General features: G+C 42.1%; 2 protein-coding genes and 1 long non-coding RNA gene across 3 annotated transcripts in view; 2 read left to right on the top strand and 1 right to left on the bottom strand.

The window, feature by feature from the left end:
- The window catches only part of LOC101872911 (histone H4), a 40,711-nt gene that overhangs the window by 24,183 nt on the left and 1,756 nt on the right, over positions 1-14,772 (top strand). The window lies entirely within an intron of this gene.
- On the bottom strand, positions 5,468-7,770 carry LOC101873686 (histone H1.03). The gene has a single exon (XM_031050176.2). It carries the CDS (start codon positions 7,757-7,759, stop codon positions 7,079-7,081), a length of 681 nt encoding a protein of 226 aa, XP_030906036.1. The 5' UTR covers positions 7,760-7,770; the 3' UTR covers positions 5,468-7,078.
- Positions 9,203-12,283, top strand: LOC117436223 (uncharacterized). The gene is made up of 3 exons (XR_004549651.1): positions 9,203-9,812; positions 10,430-10,488; positions 11,291-12,283. It is a non-coding gene; the product is annotated as an uncharacterized lncRNA (long non-coding RNA).

Raw genomic sequence — 14,772 nt, forward strand, 5'->3', positions numbered from 1 at the left:
GTAACTATTATTAGAGGTTGTGATTTTGCATATAAAACCACTTGTATTTACTAGCCAGTTGCTAATAAGAAACTATACCTTGTATTGTATGGAACTGTCACTTGTAAAAGAGATGTTAGAATATGCAAATTTGCAGCAGCTGCTAGAAGATGCTAAGGCAAAAGGTAGAAAGATTCTAATACGATGGTACTGTTACAAAGCAGGTAATGGAACAAATTAAGAGGGTGGGAGAACTCCACTGTAAGAAATTTCTTTGGTTAGTCCCTCACTGTCATTGGCATCTTCAGCATGCTGCTGCACTCTCTGATATTACTCTGCTAATGTAAATCTGTGTGTGCTTTGCTGTAGTAGTGACTTGTTACTGGGTTAAGCAGGTGAAACTCTGCATTGACAACAAGGTGCAAGGACTGAGATTGACCAAATGCCTGCTACCACAGTCAAGGGCAAGACTGGGTTGGCCTCTGTGTCTGCAACCAAGAAGAACCTTTAGCTCCACTGCTGGCTGCAACCCAGCAGGCGTAGAGCCGTGGAGGCACATGCCATGCCAGACCTTGATGTAAGGGATGGCCTCCGTTGTTATCAGAACCATCCAGGAGAAAAAGGGCAGGCCCAGCTGTGTACAGCTATCAACAGGACCATACTGAATGCCAGCGAAAAGTATAAAGCCGCAGAACAACATAAAGAAACAGCAATGATAGAAATCTGTGTAAAATCTTTGTAATATCTGTTTTATTATGTGTGACCATGGGTAATGGACAAGTATACTGAGCACATCTGTTAAATCCCCATTAGTCCATCCTGTTACATAGTGTGTAGGATTCACTGGTATGCCACATGTTATAAAGGTTCAAGTGACTTCAAATCAGACTATTCTTACTGAAATAATGCTACCTAGAGTAGTGGGTTGTTATGTTATACAAGTCAAGCAGTGATAGAGCAGACATAATAAATTGTCAAAAACTTTTCGTAAAACTAAAAAGGGGGAGATGTGGAGACAGTGTTCTCACAGGAAAATGAATATTTGGTACATGAGGTCTGAATAACACCGAGGGATACAGCAAGGCCGTGGGAGGCCCGAGGAAGCCTAAGCAAGCAGGATAAGAAGAAGCTAGAATTCACTGAGTTATGAGAACTGTGGACTGTTGGCAAGCGTTCGAGGTCAAGTTCTCACACCTGTGCTTAACCAATTATATGTTAGTCACTAAGGGTCTTCAAGACAAGTATCCAATCATGATATGCCAAATTGCTGTAGGTGTGTGTAAGCAATAGTATATAAGGAGTTAATGCTTTGCAATAAATGGCTTTTTGTCTGATCACATTGATCTCTGACTGAGTCTTTTCCGCGGCAGGGGGGGGGTTAGCTCTTCCGGGTTGGGCTCGTTTTGGCGGGTGGTATCGTATTCTCTCTCCTTGTTTATTTCCTCTAACATTGATTTATTAGCGGTAGCAGTAGTGATTTGTGTTATAACTTAATTACTGGATTGGTTTTATCTCAATCCATGGAAGTTATATTCCTCCGGTTCTCCTCCCCATCCCTCCGGGAGTGGGGAGGTTGGAGGGAAAAAGGGGTGTGTGGTACTGCGGGAGACTGAGGTGGGGTTTTAAACCACGACAGGCAGTTACATACAACTGATAATAAGTATGCACTATGCAGACCCAGTACATTCACCCTTGGTTTACTAGCACTCACTGATGCTAATAAAAAGAAAGTACAAGAGAAACTCCTTTTTTTTATGTCTGATGTATTTCCTGACCTATGCTTTGTTTATTTTTATTGTTTCATTGTTTGATAAGAACAATAATCCTCTTACTATTTTTTTACATTTTCTAGGTAGTAAAAAAGACATCTGTGGCAGGAAAACCTTGCTAAGTCAAAGGTGTCTAGGTGAAAAGTGATTCTGTACCTGAACTCAAGCTGGACCAAATCTGTACTGCCATGCAAGCAGTGGAAAACAGGTCTAGTAGTCATGATATTCATATTTGACTTGGTATTCACATTTGACTTGAAGGTTGTCCCTGCCTTCCTGTCTATACACTATAGCTGTCTCCCTGCTCAGCTCCTTCCTTTTGAGATCCTGCAAACTTAGTCTTGAAATTTACGTATTTACACCTCTCCATTTATTCACCCCAGGATACTATGAAGGACTTTTTCTTTGCTGTATTCAGCTTAGGGTGCTCACTGGTGCTGAGGATGTGCAAAAACAGCATAACCCTATTTTAAACATCTCTTCACTTGAACTATCATTGTTCTGCCTTTTATCACAGACTAGCTTCTGATTTTCTCTAACAAATGCAGAAGCTTTTTTATAGCAGTAATGGAATAGTTTCCCTTGAAATATAGCTTTGATGTTTTTAAGAAGTGAGACTTTAAGAGTGACCTTTTTTTTTTTTCAAAGTCACGTTGAGGCCATACAGAATAAATTCTTACTCACATGGCAACAACTACAGTAAAAAGACACAGAGATTCACAAGAAAACACAAGAGTAACAGAGCCCATGACACAGAACAAACTGATAAAGAAATACATGTGCAGAAATGACCTGGTTTTGTGGTAATTTAACATATGACTAATGCCACTGAAATTTTTTGTCACCTTATAATAGAAAGGTGTTTATCCATAAGAAGTCATATACAATTTTGTGAGGGTCTGTCATGGTTTGAGCATGTTTTGAGGGTGTTTTTTGTTCAAGGTTTTTTTTTCCAGCCAGGTGGAGGAGGGGAGTCCGGGAGGAAGGAGAGACAGGGCACCTGACCCAGACTAGGCAATGAGGTATTCCATACCATAGCACATGATGCCCAGGATGCATACTGGGAAGGAGAAAGCTGGAGGGGTAGGAGCTCTGGAGAAAAATGGAGGAGGGAGCACATGGTGCTCGGCCAGGCAGGGTGGAGTGAGTTATGGGTCGGTGGCTGGTGGGGTGTTGTATTCTTTTAACTTGCTGTTTGCTGTATCATTATTATTATTTGTAGTAGTAAATGGCAGTAGGGGTTTTGTGTTATGCCTTAGCAATTAAACCGTTCTTATCTCAATCCGTGGGGGCTACATTCTTTGGATTCTCCTTCCTAACTCTCCGGGAGTAGGGAGACTTGATTTAAACCACGACAGGGTCATTTACCATTCTGAGGTCCATTCAATAAGCAGGGATGTGTATGATACAGTTTTGCCTATGCTACTGTAACTGGGTTTTGCCTTTTGGGGTTCAGCTCTAAAGAAATAAATTTAGTATGAAATACTATGTTTCCTACAGCAGCATACCAGCTCTTTGACCATACCCATCCAAAACGTACATGTGTGTTAGGGGAGAAGCTGCTGCTTGAACATTCACACACCTTCTAAGAGATTGCACACATACCAACTGTGGAGACAGTGTTCTCACAGGAGAATGGATATTTGGTACATGAGCTCTGAATAACTCCGAGGGATACAGCAAGGCCATGGGAGGCCCGAGGAAGCCTAAGCAAGCAAGACAAGAAGAAGCTAGAATTCACTGAGTTATGAGAACTGTGGACTGTTGGCAAGCGTTCGAGGTCAAGTTCTCACACCTGTGCTTAACCAATTATATGTTAGTCACTAAGGGTCTTCAAGACAAGTATCCAATCATGATATGCCAAATTGCTGTAGGTGTGTGTAAGCAACAGTATATAAGGAGTTAATGCTTTGCAATAAATGGCTTTTTGTCTGATCACATTGGTCTCTGACTGAGTCCTTTCCGCGGCAACCAACCAAGACTCCTGGGACTGAAGCCCCTTTGCAACGATCGACTCCAGTAAGAAGAGGGGTACCCCTTTTGATTCCTTGCCCACACAAATGCTTGCTCTAGGGTGTGCTTCCTCCTCCTTCAGGCTCAGCCTCAGGTCTCCCACAGCAGTCTCAGTCATCTGATTCCAGGAGAAAATAATTTAACAATTATGTGGTACAGCAAAAGGAACAGCTTGAGCTTGTTGCCTCTGGAGAGGGACCCTGAACAAAAAAGTCCTTTGGTAATTATGATTTTTGCACACACTCCTTGTGCCTTTTTAGCCCAATGGTGATTTTTTTTTTTCTGGGGTCTTCTAACACCTTATTGGATTCTTTCTCTGCCTTCACAGAGGCAGGCTCTTAACTGGTCTTATTTTTATGAGTCGCAGCTTCTGCTGACAGTAGTAGCCTCCTTATCTTCTGGTTTTTGCTTCTTGCACCCTAGCCTGTTGGCAGCGCATGGGACACTAAAAAAGTCCCAGACCTAGGATAGAAGTTACTTGGCAACAATTAAAACATCACAATGTTAAAAACATTCTTCTCACACTAAAGAGAAAACACAGCCCTGTATCAGCTTCTAGGAAAATTACTGAGAAAGCTAACTTTATTCCACAAAAGCATATTGAGGTGAAAGTCCACAGCTTACGGCATAAGGCTGGCACCATTTGGTTTATCTCTTTTTATCTTGAAACACCTTTTACATATATAAAATGTCTTGGGTCAACTATTCATCTCCATCCAAAAGCTGGTCTTACCCTGATATAGCAAGGTGCCTCCCAGAGAGAAGCTCTGCTGTTCTTGGTCCTATGGGTTATCATGGAGTATTTTGAACATCCTATAGAACTAAATTTAGTGATTATGGCCATTTTAAATTAGTGTGTGTACATACTTTTGCTATCTTTTCTTTTAATGGTCATTCTTTCCACTTGTTCTGAAGACTGTGGATGACATGGTGTAGGTAATTTACTTTCTATTCCTAGTAATATGTATAGTTGATTGATTATATTTGCTGTAAAATGAGCACCTATATCCATCTGGACTGATTTTGGAGCCCTATATTTAGGTATACTTTCTTTCAATCAAGTTTTTACTATTCCTCCTACGTCAGCTTTTCTTGCTGGGAAGGCTTCCACCCAGCCCGACAATTGATCTACTATTACAAGCATATAATTGTATCTATTAGCAGAGGGCATATCTGCAATCTACTTGCAGTTGCTGAAGAGAGGAGTTGACACATGGTTGCCCCCTGTCGTGGTTTAAACCAAGTCCACACACAACTCATTCACTCACTCCCCCCCCCTTGCTCCCCCAACTCCCAGAGAGTTAGGAAGGAGAATCCAAAGAATGTAGCCCCCACGGGTTGAGATAAGCACAATTTAATTGCTAAGGTATAACACAAATCACTACTGCTATTACTACTACAAATAATAATGATAAAGCCAATAACAAGTGAAGAGAATACAACATCTCACCAGCCACCGACCATAACTCACCCCACCCTGCCCGACCGAGCACCGAGCAATACCTCCTCCATCCCCCCAGAGCTCCAGCCCTTCCGGCTCTCTCCCGGTTACATCTTGGGTATCACGTGCTATGGTATGGAATACCTCTTCGGCTAGCCTGGGTCAGGTGTCCTGTCTCTCCTTCCTCCCTGCCTCCCCTCCTCCCTAGCAGAGCATGAGCTCAGAAAAGGCCTTGGACAAACCAAACATTTGTGCAGTAACTCAAAACATGCTTGCTATCAGCAACCGTTCTCAGCCCAGAAATCAAAACACAGCACTGCACCAGCTACAAGAAGGAGAAAAAATGACTGCTACTGCTCAAACCAGGACACCCCCTAAGCTTGGCCTGGTACTCAAAAACTTTTGACAAGTCAGGAAGTCACTGGTGATTTTTTTTCAGCAGCATAATTTCCTGGTGCTTCCCATACTTTCTGTACCTGATTAACTATTGCCTCTCCTCCCCCATCAGTCATTTCATGGAACCATCAAACCACAGTAATTATATATCTCTTTTGTAGTATTGGTTTTCCTCCAATTGTCCATACTACATCATCATCTCGGTTTGCTTCACATTTCTTCCACTTCTGAATAGTCTTTTTCATACACTGTTTTGGGTCCATTAAATTTGGCCATGTGCTTTTGTCTGTTGCTGGAATTGCAACCATACACTCTCAGAGCTGCTGTCCAATGTAAAGGCTGCTGCCTTTGGTAATTCCTGTAGTGTCCCTAAGTATGGGCTGGACAGTGCATGACAGCTAATTCTGACTCTAACTATTTAGAACTTATTTAAGTTAAATAGCTAATATATCTGGATATCTGACTAGTTGTAGTGGGCTGGAAAATCACGGTTGACACACTCTGATCAGGTCAGTGCACTTAGTTGGGTAAGAATTAGTGTGTGTGACTCCCAGCACCCTCTGCTTGTGGTTAACTACGTGAATCTGGTAGGCATACTTCTGTAACAAACTAGGCATGGGTATGTGAGCTCAAAAATACGGGCTGCAGGGTTGGGAGACACGTACGGCAAGCTCCGACTACTGTGGGGTTTTATCGCGCCCAGCGCTGCTTCCGACGAAGTCCCAGACCCGGCTAAGGGCTGAACCCGGCAGCTCCGAGGCACAAGATACTCAGCACCGAAGTCGAAGACCGGCGGACTGCACCAGGGACTGCTCAGAAGGCTACAAACAGCCGTGCCTCTCGGCCCCAGATCATCATTCGATTTCTAGGGACAGGAAGAGACTGACGAGTACAGAACTGGTCTGAGGGCTTCCGCCCATGGTAAAAGGGGGAGGGAGGACGGAGGGCTGCGGGCGAGCACGTACCCAAGTTCATAAGGCTCTTCGCACAGTGAAGAGCAAACAAAAAAAGTGTGGCTTGTTTAACCCGAGAGCTGCAGCGCAGCAGAAAACGCGGAAAATCGCGGCCAATCCCTGAGCAGCGCGGGCTTTTCGAAACCGGCAGAACTGCTGGGAGGCGGGTGGGGGAGGAAGCGGGAAGGTAGCGCTTCCGAGGGCGGTTCCTCGTTCTCCGGCTGATCGGATAAACTACGGGCAGCCGCAGCAATCTCCCCCAACCCAGAAGCCGGGAGGACTTCGCGGTCGCAGCAAGTTCTTATGGGCTGAAACGGGTTGTACTGCAGGAGGCTCCGCCAGCATCTGTGGAAGTTCGTGCAATTTTCAGACCGACAAAAACGAAAGCAGTGCAGAATAAATGGGAATTAGTGACAAGTGACATAAAAGAAACAAAGTGTTTCAGCCCTTTTTAAAGCAAGCTTGGGTGGCTCTTAAAAGAGCCGTTGGGTTTATCCGCATGGCAGATATTTTTTTTTCAGGATCATTTACTTCTTTTTGGGAGCCGTCCTCTTCGTCTTGGCTGCTTTTGGCTTGGCTGCCCTGGGCTTGGCTGCTTTGGGCTTCACCGCCTTTGCCTTGGCTGGACTCTTTGCTGCTGCTACCTTCTTAGGCTTGGCAGCCTTAGTCACCTTTCTGGGGCTCTTCATTGCTTTCTTGGCCGCGGCAGCGGCCGGTTTCTTCACTTTCTTGGGGCTCTTCTTCACTGCCGCAGCTTTCTTGGGCTTCTTGGCAGCGCTAACAGGCTTCTTGACCGCTGGCTTTCTGGGCTTGGCTGCGGCCGTCCTTTTCTTGGGGGCTTTTTCTTTCACCTCTCCCGGCTTCTTACTAAGGCGGAAAGAGCCGGAGGCACCGGTGCCCTTGGTCTGCACTAGAGTACCTTTGTTGACGAGGCTCTTGAGCCCCAGCTTGATGCGGCTGTTGCTCTTCTCTACATCGTAGCCGCCGGCAGCAAGCGCCTTCTTGAGCGCGGCGAGGGAGAGTCCCTTGCGCTCCTTGGAGGCCGACACAGCCTTGGTGATCAGCTCGGTGACGCTAGGGCCCGCAGGCTTCCGAGCTTTGGAGCTGCCGGGCGCCTTCTTCGGTTTCTTGGCACTCGTAGTCTTTGCCGGGGCCGGAGCCACAGCGGGGGCCACATCAGGCGCGGCGACAGGGGCGACCTCCGACATAGCTACTTCGGTAAATCCACTGCGAACAATAGCAACGCCAGCGTCGCCACCCCTTTTTATAGCGACTCCCGCGCGCTGATTGGTGGGGTCTGAATCGCTCTGCCGCCCGCCTCCGCGCCAGTTGTGTTTCTTGCCTGTCAAAAATGTCTTTTTCCTCTCGAAATTTAGAGCCAATGCACCCCATTTCTTCCCGGACGGGGAGGGGAGAGTCTGTCCTATCATCTAATACAGTTTTCCTTTGGAAGGAGCAGAAATGAGGGAAAACGAGCCCTGAAACTCCGCGGCGTGGAGCCGCTGAGACCTCAGGAGGGGGAAACTTTCGGATTATCTTTTAAATTAAAATTATACCATCGGCTAAATTGGCACAGCAGAAGTGAAATCTTGTGGTTTAGAAGGTCTTCTCTAGATCAGGGCGAATATCAGAATGATTTGAAGGGCTGGTCTCAGGGTAAATTGGTATTAAACGCGAGGAAGTAACACAGTTTCACTCCGCGGTCCCTGACTTGTATGCAGAACTGCTTCTCTCGGCAGAGTCGCATCCTTCCAAATCCCATCACCCCGCTCAAAGCCCCTTCAGTAACCACGGTGTCTTAGTTAATGCCGTTTGGGGAAGCGTTTGTACTTTAGCAGTGTCTGAAGCCGATGTTACTTTACATCTGCTTCTGTATTTCAGTGGCCCCAAACCAGAGGTGCCCCTCTGAAGGCTGATGTTCTATCATAACTCTTTCCTTGTAACCTTAAGAAATTTTCTTTTGTTTGTTAAAATAGGAGTCATGATAGTTGCAATCGTGACATATTTGGGTTTAATCTTAAAGTGTATGAAAAGCACTTCTCATTGCATTGTGATTTCTTAAAACTGATTGGGAAACAGAATCTGATATTTGAACAGGCCACGGAGTTAAAGCTGATTATTTGATCCTTTCAGTACAATGTGTAATCAGGGCACGTCACTATGCAAAACTGATTTCTCTGTCCTAATGAATAAGTGTCGATGTTGGAAGGCTATTATTTTGATAACAGCATCTGGAGATTCACCACTTTACTCCTTTCCAAAGTAAAATACAAAGTTGCACTGTTTCAAGAGGGTTCTTTCTTCAGGTCGTGGGCAGCTCCATACTACCAGCAATGGATAAATTCACACTTTCTTACTTAATTTTCAATGACATATTGATTTCTTTTAAATATGCAACTATTCAGAGTCTGTCTGAAGTAATATTGTGTTTCATAGTCCAGATACAAGGCTATGATCAGCTCTCAAAAGCAGGTGAGCAGATTTATTCAGGACTAAAAGAAAATGACGTGTGAATGAAATGACAACATAAGGCATAGCATAGGATTGCTGCTATCTAAGACTGTGAAAATATAAAAATAGGCTGATTTGAATCTCCATGTGGCTTGCATACTTTTTTTTTTTCCCCACTTTTTTTTTTCCTTCCTTTTCTTCTCTGCTTGGAGGTAAAATGTGGGAAGAAATACAGCTTATTGAGTTCTCCCAGCAAATGCATTTCAGCCTGTAAACTGAAGGTTAACTAACTAACTAATAAATTAACTAACTTTAATGCTCATTTTATCTGATGGTTATTTCCTATAACGGGGGCAATTAAGGTCTTGAACTGACACTGTGTCAGAACTGCTGATATTCTGATGAAAAAGTATTTTCTAAGTCACTAGTAATGAACCCTCATGGTAAGAAAGAACTGAAATTTCAAGTGCTCACAGCAGCAGTAGAGCTAACATTTTGTAACTCTCTTTTATATTCATAGCTATAAATAAGTGGTTTGTTTGTTTCAGGGTATTCACATTTAGTGTCAGGTTTCTGTCATTTCTCTGGACTCGTACAATAAGGCATATTGTCATACTTACCAGTCTTGTAAAGATTCCTAGTAATCTTTGTATTTCTTTTTTTTTTTTATTTTAGCAGGAATGAACTCTGGGATTCCTGTAAATAGACACAGAACATTTTCTGCTTTTATTGCCACAATTGTTTCTTGGCTTACTTGGAAACTGGAAAGTGTTTAGAGATTATATTCTCTCCAGACTGTCATTGCTTCATGTAAGATATATTTCTGTACATTGAGGATTATTTCTATCTGCTATGCAAGACACTTGTGAGCAAAATAAGACAGGTAGCAAAATAAGACTGGTAGCATAAGGCTGTGGGTTCTCATGAGAAAAAAAAAACAACAAAACAACAAAACAAATTTTATAATCTTGTCTGCAGTGTAGGTCAAATCAAAGATCATCATAAAATAGAAGTCAGGAATGGCAGACATAAGTGAGGAAGCAACTTGCAGATCATTTGCCTCCCTCTGGCTCTTTTACTCAGTTGCACTTTTCTTTTGGATGTTCAAGTATAATATCCTAGAGCTAGCCATGTATTTGATTGCAATTCAGGTCATGTTTTTAATTTCTCAGCTGCTGCAGACTAAAATTATTTTTTTTTTCAGTCACTGTACAATATAATTCAGAAGAAACAGCATGAGTTTAACTTGGTGCAGTTCTGTAGGTACAGCAGAAAGGCTTCCCCAAGACTGATAATCCATTATTTCTTCAGGCAGAAGCTCTATTTGGGTATTGCTGCTCCATCCAACTTTCCTTCACTTTCAGAATCAGCAAGTGTCAATAAAAACATTGAAATATTTTACTAAAATATTGTTACTTTTCTTCCAGAAAATGCACAACTTTATGAACTACCACAGGCCTATGGACAGATTCTACCCAGAAATTCCGTAAGAGGTTACTGGGGGGAGGGGGGGGGGGGGGGAAACCAACACAAAAAAAGAAACCCCAAAAAAACAACAAACCAACGAAGCCAACCAACAGAAATCAAGCCATCATGGAAAGAACTATTGACAGGAGAATGTGAGGGGTTCAGGTTCTTCATAGGAACCCTACACCTGCTTTGGATCAGTTCAACTTTATGCAGGCCTTTTGTTGAAACTGGACATCTACCCTTGCTCCTATTCCAAGGAAGAACAAGGAAAGTAGTATCAAATGATTGTTCCCTTTGTTTTAATGGCATCTTTCAAAGCTGATGCCCAGAAGAGGTGTCTTAAAGTTCAATAAATCGTGACTCCCTATGTCCTTCTGCTTAGGAATCATAGACTCACTGTTTTCCTCTGCACCTACTGACATTTATTTTCCTGAATTACTAGGAAATGTCCTATAATAGATGTTGATTCAGTATTTTCATTAGCACCAAGTACAAATGAACAGCAGCCAATTTCTTCACTGTGAATTCTGGCTTCCATTATGGTAAGGCTCTTGGCTTGGTTGTAGGGCAATCTGATTTTATTCTTCTGACAGATGTATGGGTATAGGCCATAGGTCATGGTGAGATATGCACTAGAAAATGTTCAGAAGAGTCTAATCCACTTTTGAAAGGCATCCTTTTTTTTTTTTTTTTTTTTTTTTTTTTTTTTTTTTCCCCACGTAGCAAAATGTGCCTCGTTGTCAGGAACTGGAACAATTCTTTTTAAATTACAAAACCACTACTCAAATACAAATTAAAACAACTTCTCTATCTTCCAGGTTTTGTCCACTAGCACTCATGAGAGAACAGAAACCTGGCTTCTCAGCGTTCAGAAGCTCCAATGGACTGGAATTTTTTATTTTTCTTTTTCTGCTATGTAGAACAATAGCAGTTTCCAAGACAGCATTGGACTTAAGGGGTGCTGCTAGAGCTGCCTTACTGTTGCAAGGATGAGAATCATAAAAAGGAAGAATTTACACTCACCCAACAGTATAGATGACATAAAAAAAGCATTGGCAAGGAAAAAAAAAAACATTTCTCAGGTCATACATTCCTAAATGTAATTGAAGACTGAGCTGACCTCCAGTTCTTCTCTAAAAATCTGATTAGAATTTAATTTCAAATTGCAAGGTTAGGTGGTGAATGGGAAGCTTCTTGCCTAACTGGCAGTTATTGCCCTTTGGAAACTCTACGTATGGCACAAGGAGATAGAGTTTTGATGCATTAGTGAGAGAAGTTGAAGATTTTTGTGAAACACTTCCTGCACTTGAATATATATTTGTTTATTAGTTTTCTCCATGTAGCAAACTACACAGAGTTCTCTAACTCCAGTGGTTCCAGTTGGCCTGATTTATATTACTGTGTAACAGCCCAGCCACTAAGAAGTACTTTAGAGCAATGTGTATGTATTTTTATACCTAAAGGAATTTCTCTCTGACTGCTTCAAAGCCTGCTAAATTAATGCTGTGTTTTTAACTTCAAAAATACACAATTTGTAACAGCATAACACTTTATTTTTAAATTTCTATTATAGTAACACAAAATTAGTGTTTTGTGATAAAAAAAATAAATATGTAGTTTAATTCTTGAAGCTCCTCTTTTCCTTTAATACGACAGTGATTAACTTTTTAACTAAGCATTTGCATAACACCAGAAAAAATTTATGTAAAGCCTAATGGCTGCATACAGCCAGTAAAAGGAAACAGGATGTCAGGAGAGCTTCCATCAAGGCTTTGGAACTTGAAATTCTTGAATAAACACCCACAATTCAAGGAAATGTGTGCTCTATCAGCCTAAATTCTGCCACTTTGTTATTTTGTGAAGATTTTAAATTTTGAACATATAAGGAGATTATCAGGTGAATTCATCATGTACTGAAGTAGAGAAAATGGGGACGATAATAAAGAGGACTCATAACTGAGTGAAAATGTGTATCAGAAAACAACTAAATACATGCTTCTAAGACTCCATGTACACAAAATCATTTAGGGGCAACAGGAAAGGACAGGACAGAAATTCCAAAGGGATTTACACTGTTAACTGCAACTGGGAGTAATTCTGAAACACAATTTACAGCTGACATACTTACATTTCACATATTCAGAGCTGGTCCTCAGGGATGAAATACAAAGACACTCGGTCCCTCAGAGAGGGTCTGTCTTCCCACAGAAGGATGCAAAAAGGTTTTGGAAAGTTGTTCAGTGTGTAAGAGTGCTATGCCATAGCTTATGTTTTTTACAGCACATGATCTGTGGCTGGCAGTCCATGAGCTGGTGCTAGAGCACTGGTGTCCTTTGTTAGGATGTCATCCAGACTGCCAGGGGCACTGGAAGGGCCAGCTGGTGCCCAGACATGCCCACAATATACAAATGAGGCCAGACACTCAGCACTCTTGCTGTCAGACAGTTAGGAAGTCAGAAAACTGGCTTTACAGGCTCATGGGAGTACGTGTGCACAGGGTAGACACATTCAAGAAGGATATATTTCACCTATTTTGCCTGCAACTTGCCATGTATAATCTGGTCCCAGAAAGAAGGCTTGCCTTGCATAAGTGTATTAATTCTAAATCTTGGTCTTCCTGACACTTTGTTTGTTTGTTTGTTTTGGACACTGAAAATGCACTTAAGTTTTAGTTGATGCATGCATAAAATGAGTAGACTAACAAGTTTATCTTTGTGTGATATGTGAGGTTAGTAGTTTATAACATCTTACATTTAGTTGCGTGGTTAGCAAGACTAGCATACAAGGCCAGCAGTGAGCAGCTAGCAGCAGGGATCAGCCTGTGTCCAGAGGTGTAGATATAGAGGCAGTAAGTGAAGAGAGAACAGCTGCAGGTTAAGGTTTATCCAAACTGCAGTAGGAGACACCTATAAGAAAGGAAACTTAAAGGCCCAAATTACCCAAAGCTGTTGAGAAACGGGCCTGCTGATCAATAAGATAAATATTTGAGCAATTATGATAGTAACTGTCCAGATCTAATGCATGTTCATTGCACAGACATCTTCCTGGAGTGGTGGTGGGAAGAAAATAAAAAAAAACAATCAAACCCTTAGTATATGCAAAGGTGTAATTGGTGCTTGGTTTACTAATTCTTTAGAAGAAAACAGGCCTTTTGATGCTAGAGTATATGGGAAGGCTTCCTATGGGTGACTCTTGTCACCAAATCACTAGATGGGGGCAGGAATTTTTGTTTCCATTTGACACAAATGAAAGGGTTCTTACGCTTGAAAACTGGTTATAGGTTGGGTTTTTTTTTTGGGGGGGGGGAGTGTTTTTTTTTTTTTTATTTTGCTTTTTTTTTTTTTTGGTTTGTTTGGGTTTTTTTTCCATTTTACAGGATGTGCTTATTCTCCTAACATGGTGAATGGTCTTAGCTCTGAGGTTCTTGGAGTTTTGTGGGTCTTTTTTGGTAACCTTCTTCTCTGTAAGGTAGAAGGGTCACTGCATTATGGTCTCTTCAATGCTGAAGGAGACACAAGCTGTATTGGGCTAGTACTGGGGGGATGCAAGCTGTAAGTCTGGGAGAGGACAAAGTAAGAATAGAGCGTAGAAGAAGAACTTGTTTCTGCAGTTCAGAATATCAGCATGGCTCCAGAGTTGGGGAAAATGAATGAGCGAAAGGAATGGAACAGTCTTGAGACTGTGCTGCATTTTGAATTGCGTTCTGGAAAGAGACTTATGATCATAACACTGGAAGAACTGAATAATTCACAGGAAACTTCCACCTGAGTCGATATCCCACCTGTGACAGAGTGCATTTAAAAAAAAAAAAACAAAAACAAACAAACAAACAAAAAAAGAATGTAAGAACAATGAGTGATATCTCACCAAAATGATCTCTTAGGTCCTAGTGATTTGTAGGCCAAGGACTCACCAAATCAGAGGGGATGTCTTTGAATTAAGAAGCTTTAAATATTTATTAATTGCTTTTTTCTGGACATAATGCACCTATTTTGTCAGCTTTAGGGTGTGGCTTTAGCTCAACAAATTATAAAAGGTTGAGGAATAGGTACAGTGGGAATGGTAGATGGACAAATGGCTGATGGACATGTATACTACATGGAGCGTATCCCTTTCATAGAGGAGAATGACATTTATATACAGTTAATTTCCTCTGTGTGTGTGTACAAAATGGTGCTGGAAAACATGCTTTCTATGGTGTAGATGGAGTGGGAAAAAGTGGAAGCCAGCAAAGAGAGTGAACTTTCCTGCAGCTGAAGAGAGGTGAAGAAATTGTAGCAGGGAATGACAAGTCATTTGA

This window comes from Melopsittacus undulatus, chromosome 5 (assembly GCF_012275295.1).
Source record: "Melopsittacus undulatus isolate bMelUnd1 chromosome 5, bMelUnd1.mat.Z, whole genome shotgun sequence".
Lineage (NCBI taxonomy): Eukaryota > Metazoa > Chordata > Aves > Psittaciformes > Psittaculidae > Melopsittacus > Melopsittacus undulatus.